Here is a 19002-nt window from a genome sequence, read left to right as displayed (position 1 = left end):
TTGTTTTGTTGTTTGTTGTTTTTTTTTTTTTTTTTTTTTTTTTTTTTTTTTTACAATGAGGGTGGTGAAACACTGGAACAGGTGGTTGCCCAGCGAGGTGGTAGGTGCCCTATCCCTGGAAGTGTTCAAGGCCAGGCTGGATGGGACTCTGAGCAACCTAGTCCAGTGGAAGGTTTGCCTGCTCATTGCAGGGGCAGTTGGACTAGGAGACCTTTAATGGTCCCTTCCACCCCAAACTATTCTATGATTCTATATGAAATTAGCCAAGAATTAAATTAAACGGGAAGCACCATATTCTTAATTATTTCATTGGTTTTAATATGTCTTTTTGTAACAGTTTATGGCTGGTGTATGCTTCTTACAGTAGATTCTTATGGAACAATTAGTTTTTACAACTATGGCTACTATGTAAAGCTCATTCTTACAGTTTTCTCAATACATTATAACTTTAATTTTCCAGCTCATCAGCGGTCATCAGTTACCACCCAGTAACCTGTCGAAGACTAACAAAGCTGACCCTTTAGTGCAGATAGAAATTTACGGTGTGCCGGAAGATCAAGCGAAAAAAAAATCTAGTGTTATAAAGAGCAATGGTGAGCATCAGTCTTATTCTCTTGACTGTGAACAAAGCACAATAATATTTTATAAGGAAGTACCACTTTTTCATCCCAATAAGTTGTTATGTACTTAGAGACTGCAATTATTTCTCTCTAGAGTAGGATCTTCTGGCACAGAATCTGTAGCAGAAGTTCATGCTATGTGCCATTTTTGTAGACTAGTAGGACCCTGGATGGCAGCTCAGCCCCACATAGCTACTTGCTCATTCTCCCTCAGTGGGAGAAGGGAGAGAGTTGGAAGTGCAAAAGGGAGAAAACTCTTGGGTTGTGATAAAGACACTTTAATAGGTAATGCAAAAGCTGCGTGTGCAAGCAGAGGGAAATAAAGAATGCGTTCACTGCTTCCTATTGGCAGGCAGGTGCTCAGCCATCTCCAGGAAAGTAGGGCTTCGTCATGTGTTATGGGTACTTGGGAAGACAGACACTGTAACTCTGAAAGTCTTCCCTTCCTCCTTTCCCCCAGCTTTTTTATGCTGAACATGATGTTATATGGCTCAGGGTACCCCTAGGGTCCATTGGGGTCCCAGCTGTGTCTCCTCCCAACTTCTTATGTACCCCAGCCTCCTCGCTGGGATGGGGAGGAGGGGGTTGCAGCATGAGAAAGAGAGAAGTCCTTGACTCTGTGTGAGCTCAGCTCAGCGATAGCTAAAAGATTGGTGTGTTATCAACAGTGTTTTGGTCACAAATCCAAAACATAACACCATAGGGGTTGATAGGAAAAAAATTAACCCTATCCCAGACAAACCCAGTACACTAATTGGTAAATTTAAAGACATTTTTTTCTGAAGAAATTTCTGTGACTTCTTCACTTTTACTTCATATGAAGTTTCTAGTAGGACTAGTCCCTTAATTGCTTAACAGGTGAAGTGTGTACTCTTCGTAGTTGTCTTTGAGCATTCCCTCACCTTTATCATACAGATCTTCTTGATGTCTCAGACTAAAAGTTCCCTGTGATCTCCCTTCTTCTGTGCCTCTGCCTTCTATTTTTCCTTTTTCCTTTTTGTAGATGTCTGTTGTTTTAAATTGGCCCCTGAATTTCTTTTCTCTCTGTATGAACATTGCTCAAGACAAAGCACCCCCCCTCCTGTTCCACATCCTCTTCTTGTATTTTTAGTCAAGTGATCGCTTTCCTATCTTAATGTATTTAGCTCCTACCTCATTTCCAACACTGTGAAAGGAGAAGCTTTAGCAAAACTGCGAAATTGGTATGGCTATAGGAAAAATTTAAGTTGAGCAGAGGGTCTTTAACCTGGCGATCGCTGTCCCATTTTGCTCTCTTCTGAGAGACAACACCAACTTTCTTAGGCTTTTGGTTTACATTATTACGTAGTTAATACATGACAAATCCTTAGAAGGGGCTGGCCTGCATACTGTAGGGAAGTCCCAAGTTCGCTCTGTTTGCTTCCTTCTGAGAGCTTCCCTCTGACAGTTTTAACTTAATAATCTATACAAAAGATGATGTGACCTATATACCACTGCAGTCAGTGGGAGTCTCATTATTTAAATGGGCACAGAAATCTAGGGAAAAAGAACAAATCTTTACCAGTTCAGACTAGCGATAGCATATAGAATAATTCAGATATTAAGAAGAAAAAATGAAATGGTATTCTGATACTATGTATTTTCTTTTTTCGTTAGCTTTGAGCCCTAGATGGGATGAAACTTTCTCTTTTACTGTCCAAGTTCCAGAACTGGCATTGATACGCTTCTGTGTGGAGGATGAGATATCTCTGGTTGCAAATGAATTCCTTGGTCAATACACTTTACCACTGCTGAGCCTGAGTAAAGGTAATATTTTTGTGAGCCATCTATAACAGCTCAAAAAAATCTACATCATTCCAGGTTTTTATCGTTAATGTAGTATTGACAAAGTACAGCATTATATTTATTTCCTAAAGGGGAATTGTACAACCATACCTAAAAATGGCACTCTAAGTCATTGTAGTCTCTGAATGTAAATCCACAGTATAGAAATCAAAAGAATATTAATGACAGATAATTATTCCTACTGCAGTATTCCATTCTAGATAGAAACTGCTCAGATGGTATTTTTAACTCATTATAATAGCAAACAGAGTTTTGTGCATTTTCTACTCAAGCTCAAAATCCAATACAAGCCAGATTAAAACAAAATGAAAAAAACCCCAAAACCTCAGGTAACCTATCTGCAACTTTTCAGAGTGGAAAATGAAGAATATAAATTAAGCAAAATATTTATGGCATTTTTCTTAGTAGTGTTTCTTTTACTACATCAATATAGCTTCTGAAATTTTGCATGATTAATAGGCTGCACATAAAGAGCAGACACAGAAGTCAGTAGGCCAAGGAGAAAGGCTTATGTGAAATGGCTGTTTACTATATTGAATTTCCAAAGCTGTTTCTGACAAAACAAACAAACAACATTTATTAGTGAATGAAGATGCGAAGGCAAAAGGTTGGGCAATGTGCCTTTTTATTAAGCTTAACAGGGTTTTTAATGGCTTTTTCTTTCCAGGTTCTGAAGTCATAAAGCTGTTTGTGAATCTTAGCTGAGGTTGAGGAGTTACACAAGAACAAAGACATTCCTCTTAAAGCACACTTGCTTTTCTCCAACATGAATTTTTACACCGATCACCTTTTACTTTCCTTTCATTTATATATTTCAGGATAATGAAAAAAACCACAAACTCCTGACAACTCACGATGTCTGAGACAAATTTAAATAGCAGACACTAAACCTTACATACGCTCGTAAAATCATCGATTTCTTTTTTTGTTGTTGTTGTACAGTTTTTCAGTGTGTCTCTAATGTGCCTGTATGATTAATTTCAGTCACAAATTGGGGATTCATATTTTGGAAAAGTAAAAGCATGCAGATTCTACAGGAAAGCTTTTAAGTGGAGTAATTAAAAATGCTAGGAAATGAGTGTAGGTACAAAAGCTATAAACACTGCCAAACACATTGCACCAACACCCACTTAATGTAAAAAATGCAAGATGCCATCAAGATGCTCAGAGGCATAAATGAAATGCTAAGAGATGAACTGACAGATAATATCAAAGTTTATTGCAGTGCTTAACATTGAGACCTCTGGATTCCAGATCTGGAACCATGGTTTTGCTTTAGGGGCCTAAGCACCCTGAATAGTGAAAGGGGAAAACAATGTGTCTTGCAGAGAGAGTCACAACAGTCTAGATTTCTTAGGAAAGAACTGTCTAAACCATGCTGAAGAGTGAGTTAGGATTTAAATCTTACTCTTCACAGTTGCAATTGCTTTAATCTGCACTACAGGACTATCCCTCCTTCCCTAGGATTCATAACCCTGAGGTGTCCCTGAGAGCAAGTTGCTTCCAAAAGCTGAGCAGTGATTACATCTTTTTTTTTTTTTCTTTGACAGGCAGTGGGACAAAGTTGTGCCATTGCCACCCTCTCCTGCGTTATCTCTTGAAAGGATTCAAATGTATATCATCACTGCCTGCCTTTCCCCAGCAGCAGCCTCCCACCTCAGTTGTAGATTACACTGGGGAAGAATGCCTGCTGCCCACCTGTAGCAGTGATGCAATGATTAAGTAGGTATACTCAGAGGGGCTGAAGGTGAGAATAATTCCCTACCTGGGTGGTTAAGGGCAAGAGGAGGGGGGTACTTGGTTACAGTCCCTGTCCCAACAAGTCTGCCCTGTAGAACACTAACACAGGACAGGAATTCAATTATTACTGCTGTTATCACTGGATCAATGAATAGTTAATTATTTCATACAAATTGGAACAATTTCAATAAAAAAGAAGTTTTACTTGTCTCAGGACGCTTTGTAGGCTATTCTGTAGGTAGGGGCTAGAACACAATCTTTAGAAATGAGTCTCAGTCCCTGAAGTGTATCTTTGGATAGGAAATAAACCAAGTCTTCCACATACTGTGTGCATGCTGTAAAAGTTGATCTCGGATGCATATTGCCTGGAGTCAGCTTTAACATCTGCTGTCCAGAAGCTGAACTTTAGATGCCAGGTGAACTTTTATGTTATATAAAAGAATCAAGAAGATCCAAACCCAAATAAATGAGGCTCCCAAAGACTACGCACACGTGCAGATGCACCTAAAGAAAGATTTTTGAAAACTGCAGTTCTGAACATAGATACTTAACAGATAGATACTTAAATAAATGCAGCTATATATACACAGATGAAAGAATATTTTTTTAATCAAAGTGACATTGTTTATTATTATGAAATAATGGACATTTACAGTCATATAAAGCAATACAGGTTTGGGGTTTTGGATAGGGGATTGTTTTGTTTTGCAAGCAGGTAAGTTTGAAGTTGAGTACTATAGCTTCTCCAAATGCTTCAACAACCAGATGAACTTGTAGTTTCTAGGCGTGCTGGGAATCACTCATATGTAAAAAGAGATCTTAACAGAGTTACTTAAGATGTCATAGTAGAAGATCTTACACTATGCTTTTTTTTTTTTTTTTTCCTGCCTCAGCCGGACAGTGCATTACTGCTGCAATACTATTCTTTCTTCCCTAAGGCACTATCACTGTTGATTCACAAGTTATTTAATTTGCTATCAGAACAATGCGTACAGCGCATAACACCTTTGGATGTTAAAATGTATGTTTTCCCCATGCTTAAATATCATTGGGCTGAAAGTCTTCAGTTTGAAAAAACACCACATTCTGAAAGACACTGGAGTTTTTCACTCTGTGTCCAAAAATGCCAGAATTAAAATACTGTATATGTAGAGGAGAAAACCAATAGAAATGGGATTTGGGTTCTGTATCATTTCAGTTTATTTTAAAGAGTTATTTAGAGAATCAGAAGTTATGCTTTATTTGCATAGTAGATCATAAAACCACTCCATCATAATCTTTGTGTTTGTGTTTAATGCACTAATAAAGTGTCATTGTATTTATAGGTTACCGTAACGTTCCCCTGTTGTCCAAAGATGGTGGCAATCTTGAACCTGCATCACTGTTTGTTCATATCTGGTACTATTAATGATACCCTGCAGTAGCAGTTCTGGAGGATCACACCCTGCTCAATAAAGCAACGTCACTAGGCTTGCAACAACCCAGTGGTCTGTTTTCCAGAGCGGCATGTTCTCAATGATTTTGTTAAACTAATGGGACTTCTTGTGTGAGTAAATGGTATCCTGAATAAGTAATGGTTACTGACATTGGCCCTACCATTACTTAGAACTAATTCATAAAGACTGATTTTTTTTTTGACATTTTTAAAATTCAGGTAATTTTGAAATTATGATTCATTACTTTGTGAGAATAATAGTCTAATATTTATGATGTGAGACTGCAAAATTATAAGCATATTACATTGACATTTTTATTTGTATTGAACAAAATTTCTTACCATTGTATCTTTCCAAGGGAACAGGAAAAATTACACACACAACGTAAATTTTTAATAACAGCAGCTTCTGATTGGGCTATAACTTTTTAATGTCCACTGTAATTTTGCTACCTGAAAAAATAGTTTTGAGAAAAAACCCAGCTCTTAAAATGATCAGATGATAATATTGCTACCTTTTCTTAGCCTAGTCTTGAACATCCTGCTGCTAAAGAAAGGCAAATACTTCACAGACTGATTTGTAAAGGGCTAAGTTCCTCATAGCAGCAGGGAGCTCAGGATACATCTTCCTGTGAACTCAGGAATCACAATGCTTTGAGGTGGACTAGAAGAATTTTAGAAAAGGCAAGGGTTGATTGGGCGATTTAAGATCTCTGAGGACAACTTCTTGCCTGAGATCTTGCCCATAAGACACAATTTTCCCATCTTCCTTACAAAGCTGAGGTATTGTTGAGCTTCCACAGGACCATATCTACCCAGTTAATTGCAGACTTGTTACTCAAACATGGCTTTTTTTTTTAAAAAAAAAAAAAAAAGGATGTTATATTGATAGGTTTCTTCAACACCAAACAGTATTGCTTATGTTTGCAGACAGTTCTGACAATATTATATTTTAATGCTTTTTTTTATTTAATGCCATTTTAATGGTATTTTATCTAATGGTGCTCTAAGATGGAAAATCAGCACATGTGGTAAACAATGATTAGAAAATGTCACAGGAAATAACACTACTAGAAAATTGCATTATAGTTATAATAAGGAAATGAAGACAGTAGACTAAGAAGAACCTAAAATCGATATTAAACTGTTAGGTCAGGTAATTTGATAACATTTTAAGCTGACCTCAATGTGTTTTCTGTGCTTGAGTGACAGGTCACTTGATTCTTTACCCAGGAGAGCCTAGAATCTAAAATGTTAGACTTACTGATCTTTGTAGTGATCATATCTGTATGCTAGCCAATATACCTTTCATGTGGTAAATATTTTATAGCTTTTTTCAGCTCTGAAGTATACTACTAATATTAATATTCAAGCAGAGCTCCCCCCACCTCCCCTTACTGAGGAAGAGTTTAATTTCCCCAGGCAATCTGGTGTATCTATTCTCAGATAAAAACTGACCAAGTGACATAGTCAATTGGTTTGATGCTGAGGAAAAACTCCAGCTTATTTAGTTTCCTAAATAACGCTCCTAGTCCCACTTCAGGAGCTTTATACAACATTACCTTCTGAAGACTGATTTGTGAGTGTCCTTTGGGAGAAGGTGGCAATTATCTTCAGCTTCTGGCATTATTATCCCTCTGTTGACCACTTTTCCACCTGGTAGGACAATTGTCAGACCTACTTAGTATATGGTAACTTAAAATTTTACAGCATATCAGATCACAAATCAACACATCTCCTGTGCTTTAAAAATATGTCCTTGGTCCTGGAGAGGGGTGTGTGTATATGTGTGTATAGATATATACACATCAGCTATGTGTGTGTAACAGGCAGGCAATAACGGACAGTTCATTATGGCTGCTCACATGCTAAATGTTTAAAGATGTGCTTAAGTGCTTCCTCAATTTAGGTAAAAATGCTTTGAAGAACAGAGTCCGTAATTAGACTCAGTGAACTCAAAGGAACCACTCACGTTCATTGTTTAGTATGTATATATACATTTTATAGCCCTGAGGTCAATGCATGTATTGACTTGATTACCTTACGCAGCATAACAGTGCAATGTGGTAAGACTGGTGAACAAAGATTCCGTGTAGCATGATCTTAAATAAATACCACACTGAAAGCTCACATTCAATATGTTTTATTTATTTGTGAATATCAGCTTTTCCCTCCTCCTTTCTCCTCACAAATCACCAGTTATATCTGCTTCTTGGATGTCAGAATAAAAGAAACAATGACATATCTTATTGACAAATTAATATCCTGGATTGAATGCTACATTATATAAAAAGTTAAAAGCACACCAACATACACTGCACAAAATGTATAAAGTGCAAAGCTTTTAAGCTCTTTTTTAAAATAAGGTATTGATTGTATAAGATTTAACATGAAATTTGCTAGACATCTGAAATGTATTGGCAGCCAGGGAACCATTCCATGGTTCTCTGGTGAAATCATCATGTGCAGTGGGGTCATAGCAGATGCTGATAAATTACACCATTATCAGCATTGTTTCAACACAGTCAGTGGAATTAATGGGCAAAGAATTAGGCCCCACACTTTGATGTGTACAGAATTTAGTATTTTTACAGTACTATTTAATATGAACAAACCAAAAATCTTTATTGCCATCGCAAGAATTCCCTGCATGCTGCTACAAGTTCTTAGCATGTGATTTCTTAAACTCATACTGAGAGGAATCTGTTGCAGGAAGATGGTAGCAATTTTAAGACAACAGCCTTATGATTGGAAATGTTAAGGTGTGTGATCAGCAGACGACTGCATATTCTCAAGGGCAACTGAGACAAAATGTACCGTGGGGAAATGGGATAAAGAAACATTAGTGGATAAATAATTGAATTAGCTTAGACAACATTTAAATTATACTGTTTCCCAGTGGATACCACTTTTCTTCATTTAACTGGACACTGCTCAGTTGAATGTTAACAGCTCCCACAAATGTTCCTTTGCTTTTCACAACAAGCTTCAGTATACGGCCTTTGAGCTCTGTGACTTTGTCATACACAACCTGAAATAATATACAGTGAAACAGAAAAAAACATATGAATTTGTGAATCTATTTGATAGGCAAAACACTTCTATACAGCATTCAGGATGATGCTTACAACTTTGTAATAATTGCTTTAAACTGCCCTCCAGAATTATAAACTACTAGTCACAAGCCAAATTCACTTCACTTAGTGAATTTACCTCAGAAATATATTTGACCTTATGTAGTTTATATAAAAGTGATTCTGCCAGTTTAGGCTTGTGAAATCTGATTACCAAGCATTTGTAAATAAATCTGAAACTTGTGTTGCACAATGCTTGAGAAAAAAACCAGGTACATATAATTTTCCCCATGAAAATTGAAAAATCTAACTTAAGCAGAGGTTTGAACTCAATGGGAGGAAATATCAGATCCTTCGTGAACTTCACCAGGGAATGATAATATGGTTGAATTTCTGGAGGAGAGGTTCAGATGGAGGGTACTCATCATAGGCATAAGATAGGTAATTCTGTAAAAGTGTAGGTTATTATAATTTTAAAATATCTTTCCATAGCAGATAATTTGATAAACGGTATTGCAAAAATCAGGAAAAAACCCAGGAAAACAGTTTTGATGTCAATTTTTTTAACCTATGTATATTGTATTTGTTACATGTTCCTTAGTAGTACCTTAAAGCAACTTTATGTTGCATTGATATGTCTTATAAAGTTGTATCACATCAATGCACAGTATCTCGGAATTTTTTCTCAGTACTGTACCTGTGATTAAATCTTGTGCTACATACCAGAATTAAAAAAGATCAAGCCAAAGCAAAATAAAATTTTCTTCTAATCAAGACTTCCGTAAAGTTTCATAGCTGTTCTAGATCCAACAAACCCACACCTTAAAAGAGATAATTATTTTCCTTTGAAAATTGTCTGTATAAATTTTACTATTTCAATATAAATAATTTTACGCATGATTCTGGATGCTAACTGTATTCAAATGTGCCTATTATAAAACACTTACATTTTTTAATGGAATCATCAAATATTAAACATGACAGAAAGCTCAGCCCACTTGGTAGAAGTTGTAGATGTGGAACATCTCTGAGATTGGACCCAATTTAGCGGGTGGAACTTTGTAAATTTGGATCTTTCTGTTACTCAAGAAGTGCTGTTAATAGTTCTCAAATTAAATGAGACAGCTTGCTTAGTATGTCTTTAGAAGATTACTAAAACCTATAGCTTTTAAAATATCCTTGAAATTATCTTAATACTATGAGAACACAGAGACGTTAATTATGAAATGTTAATGGTCTATGCTCTGAGTTTAAAAAAAAAAATATGGAGTGATAGGCTAACAAGAATGAGCTGCATTCAGAACAGATTCCTATGTTTCAGTCTCTGCATTAATCAAAAACTACCGAGTGAACTGCATGTGGGTTGATAAAACGTGAAAGAATGCTCTCAGCTAGTTTCAGGCCTGAAAGGTAAGCTTTGTTAAGAGGAGTACATTTAATCTAAAATTTGTACGGCTGGAAATGTTTTTGCTATTTTAGTTGCACTGGAAAATGCTTTAAATTTTAATCTCTCTGTGCAGTCTAAAAAGCAAACGCAGTGACATGCTGTCACTTCAGGAGAATGGGAAAGTGAAACTGCCTAAAAGGCGTTTGCTGTACAACCTGCTTGGATTTACTGTGCAATCTGAATGCAGTCTATACATATGGCACTGCTGAGGAAAAGAGAAGTCAGGCTGAGCCCCCTCTAGCTTGGATCTCTGCAGGTTGGACAGCCGAGTCCTCTCTGTACCTCCAGCTATAAGAAGCAGAAATGGCCATGGGAGTCGTCCTTCAGGCAGGGATAGAGTTTATAAAGGCTCAGTCCCAGCAATGTTCCTCACGCTGAGTGGCAACAGAAAGGTGCTTCTGAACTTCACGGGTGGACCCAGGAGGCAAAAAATTGTTGGTTCTCCCAGACAACCCTAGCTGGCCTCAGCTGCCCACTCTGTGGGACCACAGAGTGATTCTGCCTGCGCGGCAAGCTGCAGGGATGTCGCAGCGAGCGTCACACAGAGAGGACAGCAGGCTACCCTGGGGGGCAGCACCAACAGACAGGGCACCGAGCTCTCTGGTGTAGGGGGGTAATCGGTGCTGTGGGGATGAACAGCCTCTGTCACAGGTTGGGGGGGAAGAAAAACTGTCCCACTCCCTCTTTTTAAGTGGCTTTACCAGAAGCATCTTACCAGGGAGAAACATTTCCCTTTCCATTTAGAAACCTTTGGAAATCATAGTTTGGAACAGCTGTCATGAAAGTCACTCTTGGTGCTTTTCGGTTTTGTTGTTTGCTGTGCCTATTTCACCAAATTGTATGTGAAATAAAAATTCCCCAGTGGCTTCTCTCCACCAAAATCAAAGTGAAATGATGAAGAAAACCCCAAAAGCAAGGACAGGGACAGTAAGCAATAATATAATTTAAAATAAATCTATGATTTGATTACTGAAGTGATACTAACATCACTGTAGAAAGGTGCCTTGTTTCTTTGCCAATACATTAAAGATATCATCTTCAGCTGTGCTTTAAATCACAAAAAAATGTACGAAAATTTTAAGAGCTAAGAAATCTTCAGTACGGTGGATCACAACAGGTGTGAACTGGGGTAATGAACAACTTTCAATCTTTGGACAAAAAGAGGCTTTGAGCAATGAAAGACCTTACGGTGCAGGGTGGGTGGTTTTCAAATGATCCCAGCAAACTGTTTCTAAAATGGTATTGCAAATTCAGCTGGAGCAAGGTATATAACATCAGGATGTAGGGACAGAAGAAAAGTCTGAAGATAGCTGAATTAGTATGTGGATAAAACAAATGCCACTTGCTGGAATTTCATAATCAGAACAGTTAAATCCTGAAATGATTGTGTAGTAAGAATATTTGCCTCCCATTTATACAGCTAGATCAAACGGAGGTGAGTTATACATGGCCATGCAGCAAATCAGTGGGGCAGTTAGGGATGGAATTCAAGTATTCCTGGCTCCAGAAAGAGAAGCACTGTTGACCTACAGGAGTCTAATGACATTTTAATTGCAAATGCGGGACAGTTGCTTCTCCTTAGGTAGCCATGGCACAGTTCCTAGATTTGCTTTTAATTGTCCAAATTAGCTTTGACGCAAAGTGCTGGAGGGAGCGGCTGGGGCTCCTGGTACAGTTCCCCTCCTCCCCCTCCATCAGGCTTGCTGGGACTATGCTGGTTGCTGCAGGCCAGCGTCCCCTCTGCTCCGAGGGTAACTGCAGTAACACCAACAGACTGGTGGGGCCCAGGTATATTTGCTCACATTTGGCTGCACCCCAAGAGCAGGATGGAGAGAGTTCCCTCTCGTTCTGGCTTCATTATGGCAATGCACCCTCTGCTTTGGCTGGGAGGTTTGCTCATTTCACGGGTGCGCGTACACGCAGGCACTCAAGAGACAAACTGAGGGCAAGTGAGACCTTGAAGCATGTCTCAGGGCAAATGCTACACATATGAGCAAGACCCCACTGCAGTTGGTTCTGGTCATTGCGACTTTTCTTGGCAAGAGTTTAAACTTAAATCATTCAGATTTATTTTCAATTTTTTTACTTACTTTGTTTTCACTAAACTACTCTGGAACCTCCTGAGTAAGTCTTATTTATTCCTAACAGTGGTCTATAAGCAGATATGTTATTCTTTTTACACCGCATTTCATTTTTATGCGTTCTTTCTCCTCTTCTTCTCAACCATCATTTTTTTAATGCACTGTTATACCAGCGTAAATGCAACAACCTCCAAAAAACAAATAAAGGAACAAGAGAAAAAAGGAGCGCTTGTTAAAAGCAGCTCTAAAACATTTGGCATAGTTCATTCTATTGTCAGCCCTCCTGGACTTTCACATCTTTACTCTCACACACATGAGTAAAAATCAAAAATAAAATGCACTTTTGCAAGGCTGATAATTTGCTGTAGGCAGTCATAAGCAATAAAAGTACAAAACTCAAAACAAAAATACCCAAGAGAAGAACATTTCAGAATTTTCTCATTCTCGAACACAGAGAGAAATTAATATACAGCTTCCTTCCAGCCATTTGGCTTTAATAAAAACTTATGAACTCATAAAAAAGGCTAGTACATTTCTGTACACAGCATTTTGGACAGTAACTAACTTAAAAGACAGCTGACTTATATTTTTAGTAGTTTTTCTTCCCTGGGGCAGCTTCTGCCTCAGTCTACCAGCCTTGGACAGAAAATGCATACAGAATGATATCACATATGGAAGAACAGAGCTGCTAACAGCACAAGCATCGGGTTTGAAATGTCCAAGTTCAATGGAACCATATGTCCCCACTGTGATTAGCAGTTCTTGGTGAAAAAGATTGAGCATCTGTGAAGAAGGCTGCAAGTTTCCAGTAAAGGATATTAAAGTTTTCATGGAATTTCTCTTTACAGCAGTGGAATGCTTGTTAACCACAATTAAATCTCCTCCCAGTGACTACTGTCCTATTGCAGGCAGGATTTTGGATTTTCTTGCATTCAACTTGGTCTAATAATGATTAGAAAGATAATTGTCTTCCAGTGTTGCTGGCTGGTTCTTGTCTGTATTCCATTTTGGTTACTTTATAATGAATGTTACTATACAATCATATTATATTCCTTTGCTTCCTTCAAATGTAAAGGAATTTCTTTAGACAGGTCAGTTAGACCCATTCCTCTGTCTCTTTGATGGCAAAAAAAGGGAAAGTATATAACAAAAAAGTAAAGCCTAGTTCCCTGTTATTCCACTGCAGTACCATAGGGATGGAAATCTGTCTCAGCTGTTAGCAGCAATGCTACTCGAGGAGCCTACTTACAGAAGCGCTGGAAGTCATCAGTGTAAGTAGGTAACTTTTGTAATCAAATAGATGTAGGAAAAGAAAAAGAAAAATATTAAAACCCCAAGACTTGGAAAATAGGAGATAAGGACTCTTAGTCTCAGCTGACTAACTTAAGCTTCATCATATCTTATCTATGAAACAGGGTGGAGTGGTAATATTTTCCATGCCTTCTGCTTTGAAGCCTGCTCAAAGAGCATTTGTAAATTGCTTTGAGATCTTTAGGAGATTAGTTATATGTAATAATTATAATTTCTAATCCCACCTACTGTTTGAATCTCATCTGCCCCTACAAAAAAATATAGTTTATGCCACTTCCCATTCTGTAGTAAATGCTTCTCCATGCAAATGTTTCTTTTCACCCCAGAGGAGTGAGCACTTCAGTGGTGTGTGAAGTAACTATATATGGCGGTGAATTGCTAGCATTTTGACATAAAAAGAACTTGGCTATTTATTATTGTGTTATCATTTAGAACAGTGACAACCAATTTGGTTGTCTGTTTTCAATGTGAATTTGAACAACAGCATCCATTCAATTAGTACTTTTTATGTTATTGTACAAATCTGCATTCAAAACAGCCTAGGTTTTGGTGCAATGATGCTTGGTCTCATTTGGCTAATGTGTAACTGTGGTTATGGTATAAGAAAGAGCACTGTGAATAATCCAACTGCTTTCCTGAAGAGAAAGACAAAGAGACTGTTTCACTTCTGAGAAAGATGCAAAGCAGAAGATTGTCCCCATTTGTGGTTCAGCTTATGGTATGTTCCTTCTTTTCGATTGTATTCATTGCAACAGCTCTAAATGATGTATTGTTATTTTACTTCAAAAGTGGGTAAAGAAAATCAAACAAGTAAGAAATGGTGGAAGAAAGTGAATGGTACTCACAATTTCATTGTAAGTAGGGTCAGAGGTTTTTGGAGCTGTTCGTGTTTTTCTTCGACTGACCTCATAAGGATCCGGCAGAAGATAAAATTCAGCATGTGCACTTGGGGCAGAGCCATCTGGGAGGCGCTGAAAAACAAAACGATCATAAAAATGAATGCCCATGTTCTAGCAACGAAAACAAATAAAATGTACCAAATGAAATCTGGACTTTAAGCAGACACAGAAACATGTTACATTCTCAGTATTATCTTGGCTAAATTGGAGTGCTAGTGCAGTAAACAACAGGAGTTCTCAGAATTCAGCTTAATATTGAATCAGGAAGATAGAAATGAAATAATACAAGAACAAGGTAAAATTGCCTATCTTTAATATTTTACGTTCTGATGGAAAAACCCTTAAGCCTCAATCTACTTTAACTCAGCTTAATCTGATACAAAGTGTAGCCCTTCCATTTTCCAGAGCAATGCATAGAAACTGGATTCTAGCCAGTAAGCTCCTATTGATTTTAACCCCTAAATAGCAGTGCTGATGCTCGGGAGAACTGATTGTTTCTAAAGGTGTTTCATAAAGCATATTACTATAGAAGACCCAGGAGCATTTCCTGTTGCAATATGGGCAGAATAGGATTCTTATAATAACGGTCTTTCCGATCTCTCCCATCACACAGCTGCAATTTTCCAGTTCAGGTTATTGAACATTATTCCAGATATTCCATCTTATGGTAGCTACTTGAGATCAGAGCAATCTATTAACAAGGCTCAGGCATAAGTTAATACTGCTGGGTGGAGAATTTTTTGATAACTTCTGAACAGTTGTAAGGTTATTCCTAAAGAAACATTACAGTTACTCAGAAAACATATTAGTAGCATAAGAGGCTTTAAAAGAACACATAAGAAACATAATCATGAAAACCTATGGAACAGGTACCTTGCCAGCATATGTCACTTAGTGCTTACCTTATAATTAAGCAGAAACCTTTGTGTTGGTAACACAGTATACAATCAGAAAGCACAAAATGGAGCATATCAAAATATCAGTAATTTTAACCGTGTTATCAGCATTTTAGGCAGCAAGTTTACCTGACAGCTCACAGGCAATCCAGTGGCACGATGCAAATGAAAATGTAGGCAAAAAGATCTTAAAATGTTTGGAACTGATGAACACAAAGCATTACACAGAGAGTTGTATTTATATTTCCCATTGTAATTTTACCTATCTCAGAATAAAGTCATCTCTCAGATTTTGATTATTCACAGTATGTGTCTAGAAATATGGGTCTTTCTACAGGCATTATGAACAACATATCTTTGTGATAGGAGAAACCACTGGTGTCCTAGCAATAAATAACTTCTCTATTGGGAAGAAAAACAGTGCTTGTGTGTGTGAGCAACCACTTCTTGCACAACAAATCTCTGGTTTTTGTTATCTGAAATGATCCTTCAAGGCAAATGATGTGGTCAACTGCAAAGCTTATTATTGCTATCGTTAACGCTATACAGCATCAAGATGCACTACTGAAATCACTACATGTTGTCAGCACTATGTGAATGATTAATGTTACTATTGCTAAGCTCCCCAAAGTACATCTTATTTAAAATATACATGGGATTTAGGTAGATGGGATTCAACAGCCAAAAGAAGAATGTCGTTAAATGGCAGTGAAAATAACAAGTGTTTTCCTAGGACAAAGTACCATATTGTTAATGCAGGATTTATAATTTACACTGTCCATTTGAAAGGCCATCTCTATTGATCTAGGACTACACTAAAACGTCAATCTAGGATTACAAATAACAGTAAATTGAACAGTCTCTTAAAAATAAGGACAGAGAAAGAAATATAGCCTTAAATACCAGTCCAAGCAATGAGGATCCTAGCTATAATCAAGCTCTTCCCTTCTCAATTAATAGATAAGCATCCCTGTAACTCGAAGGTCAACAGATTTTAGTTGTTTCAGACAAAAAAAGGGAATGTGGTTAAAAAAAAAAAGGCGGGGTGGTGTGTCATTGTTGAAGACGACATTATCAGCAAAACTGCCAAGACCCAGCACAGTGATCTTCACTATCTCAAGCATGGAAATACAGTACAGGGAGAGTCCTGTAAAATGTCAAGCTTTATAAATCATCCCAGCAGTGTATTGCCCAGCCAGGGACCATGTCAGAGCTGATTTTGAAAGCTAAGGTCAGCAGCAGCTGCAAAGGGCACTGGGCTGAGGAGCCCAGACGGTAGGTGACGGGCTGCAAAAGTAACAGAGAGGACGGCTGCATCCATCCAGTTCTGCTCCTCTTTGAGATGCCCAGATAGGCCAGGGTGCAGTCACAAGTGCTGTGCCCTGCTGCGCACCTCAGGACAGCAAAGGCACAGATCCCAGCAGTGTCCTTTGCTTTTGAAACAGGCTCAGTCTGACATTCACCTGCCCAGGAAAGAATCCAAGCTGATTGCTGTGTGATTGTTTCACCGGACCCGGGTATCCAGAAGCGCATGCGAAGAATCAAAAAAAAAGTCAGCTAAAATTGTCACTATGCCTTTGAGTTGCTCCTTGCACCCTGCTAGCAGTGCTGGCACATTACCTAGCCTTCAGCCAACTAACCTTCCTCCATCAGCCGACTCCTCCCAAAATCTAAGGCAGGCATTTTGCAGTAGTGCTGTGACCATGTGAAAGATGGACAGAAAACTACTTCCTCACTGTCCCTTTGAATGTAGCTAAATATGTGCTGAAAGAGGTGAGTGGGAGGAGAGGGTCAAGAGAGAAAATAAAAAAGAGAATACTTTACCGATTCAGAAAAGAGAACTCAAGGCAGAGCAGTTGCTCTGGGATCTTTCAGAACTAAAACAAAGCCAGTTTTCACGAATAGTAGCAGTCAGCGGCCAGACTGTTACAGGTAATTTAAACAGCAGCCACCTGAATTCCAACTAGAGATCTCAGTTCTGGTTGTTGGGTGCTCGTGTTTTTCCTCGCTCTGCTTTACAGATACCATTTTCCCACTTCATCTTCCCTTGCTGAGGAAAGGCAAGCAGGCCACTCCAATTTCCACAGTTGTCCCAATTCTCCATCTTCAGTGGCACTGTTTTGCCATCAAGCAATGAAAAAGCTTCAGCTGAGCACTCTTCAAGCCAGATCACATCTTCCACCGCTCAGCTGCCCTCCCCTGCCTCCTGTTATGACACAACGCATCTAACAAGGGTGTCTGACTGTCAAAAAGGTCCTGTCCCACTGCACACTGATCATTCAAAACTACAGATTAAGAGCAGGTATAAATCAGTCATGGCTTTGCAAGAGCAGAGTATGGGTAGCTCGTGTGATGAGTTTATGCTGGCTTCTCTCTTGATTGGCACAATAGTTGAATCTTTCCATGGGAAGAGCCTGCTCACCAACGGATTTCTTGAGACAAGACTTGCTTTCGTTGTGGAAGGAGCTGTACTTTCTTAGACGCTCCCTAGCAAGGACAAAGAGGGATCTTGGCAGTTTGACAATCACAGTGTGAAAACAAGAGCAGTATTAACGTAGCAGGACTATCTTTCTAAATCTAAAGTAGGTGAAATTTGAAGTAAACTGTTTTATTAAGACAACTGACATGGCAGGCAAAAATACCAATCCTTTCTTAGGCTTTCATGTATGAGTTGAGCATTTGTTTGAATAAAGGAGAATGGAGAAAACATCAGATTTTTTTTTCTTTCTAAAGATTATGTCTTCTGTCATATTATACTGTCACATTTAGTGAGCAACTGCTCAGGATTATCCTTTCACTTCTAACTTAGACTGCATTGGCACATTTATAAACTTAGGTAAACATGAAGAATATCTGACCTAAATGCCAGTCTCATTTGCACCAAAGAATATCTGTTCTGGTGGGCCCATTATAAACACAGAGTAAGATTTCATGCAGGCTTATGAGTAGTTCTGAAATCCAGCAAACCCCCCTTTGTTATTATTAATGGCTCACAAATCACTGATTTCTGTCCATAGTCCAGGCCAGAAGGAAAATCAAAGGATACCTTGGGAATGCCATTTTGCACTTCAACTACTTTGCAAAACCTTTAGAGCTTGAATGTACTTGTGATCAAGCAAACAGAAAACCCCAAAGTTTTAGATTGAATTCTATTTAATTCTGTAGTCATTTCATTAAGCCAAAAATAAAGTTTACTTTCTTTAAAAGAAGTTACTCCCAATTTAAATTACTGTCTTATATATTCAATTGTGTATGCTTGTGAATAAATTCAAGATACAAAAATCTGTAAGGCTGAAAAGGTATAAAACCAAGTTTCCAACAGAAATGCCATAGCTCTCCTTGCTGTGCCTATGGACAAAAAAAACCCAGTGATTTTGATCTGCCAATAAAAAAAAAAATTGAGTTAAATTTAGAAGCTGACTCCCTATGTTTTCTTCAAATACAAACAAGCCACGACTGAACAATTTTCTCAGAGAATGACCTGCCTACTTGACCTTGATAATGACTGATGTTTTTAAGGAAGTCAGTTACAACTGCCTGTATATATGTTTAAAAAAGCCATTTATTTTTGAAACGTTATTTTTTTCTAAAGTCAGGCAGAAGGTGATGAAGATATTTAAGAATGAAGGGGAGTGAGGCAGAGGAAATGATACTCTGGGTTTACTTCTCTCCACA

The 19002-nt window shown here is 38.1% G+C and overlaps 2 protein-coding genes across 2 annotated transcripts in view; one reads left to right on the top strand and one right to left on the bottom strand.

Annotated features, from left to right (window-relative positions):
* Positions 1 to 6516, top strand: part of PLCZ1 (phospholipase C zeta 1) — a 57662-nt gene extending 51146 nt beyond the window's left edge. The window contains exons 11-13 of the mRNA XM_075050825.1: positions 461 to 593; positions 2256 to 2405; positions 5510 to 6516. Coding sequence (XP_074906926.1) covers positions 461 to 593; positions 2256 to 2405; positions 5510 to 5592 — 366 coding nt within the window. The 3' untranslated portion in view covers positions 5593 to 6516. The remainder of the gene's footprint in view (positions 1 to 460; positions 594 to 2255; positions 2406 to 5509) is intronic.
* Positions 6517 to 7543: 1027 nt separating this feature from the next.
* PIK3C2G (phosphatidylinositol-4-phosphate 3-kinase catalytic subunit type 2 gamma) overlaps positions 7544 to 19002 on the bottom strand; it is a 206949-nt gene continuing 195490 nt past the window's right edge. The window contains exons 33-34 of the mRNA XM_075051333.1: positions 14378 to 14503; positions 7544 to 8650 (exon numbers count right to left, since the gene is read on the bottom strand). Of these exons, the coding sequence (XP_074907434.1) occupies positions 8498 to 8650; positions 14378 to 14503 (279 nt within the window). The 3' untranslated portion in view covers positions 7544 to 8497. The remainder of the gene's footprint in view (positions 8651 to 14377; positions 14504 to 19002) is intronic.

The sequence above is a fragment of the Buteo buteo genome, chromosome 19 (assembly GCF_964188355.1).
Source record: "Buteo buteo chromosome 19, bButBut1.hap1.1, whole genome shotgun sequence".
Taxonomy (NCBI): domain Eukaryota; kingdom Metazoa; phylum Chordata; class Aves; order Accipitriformes; family Accipitridae; genus Buteo; species Buteo buteo.
This window is presented reverse-complemented; position numbering and strand designations above follow the sequence as displayed.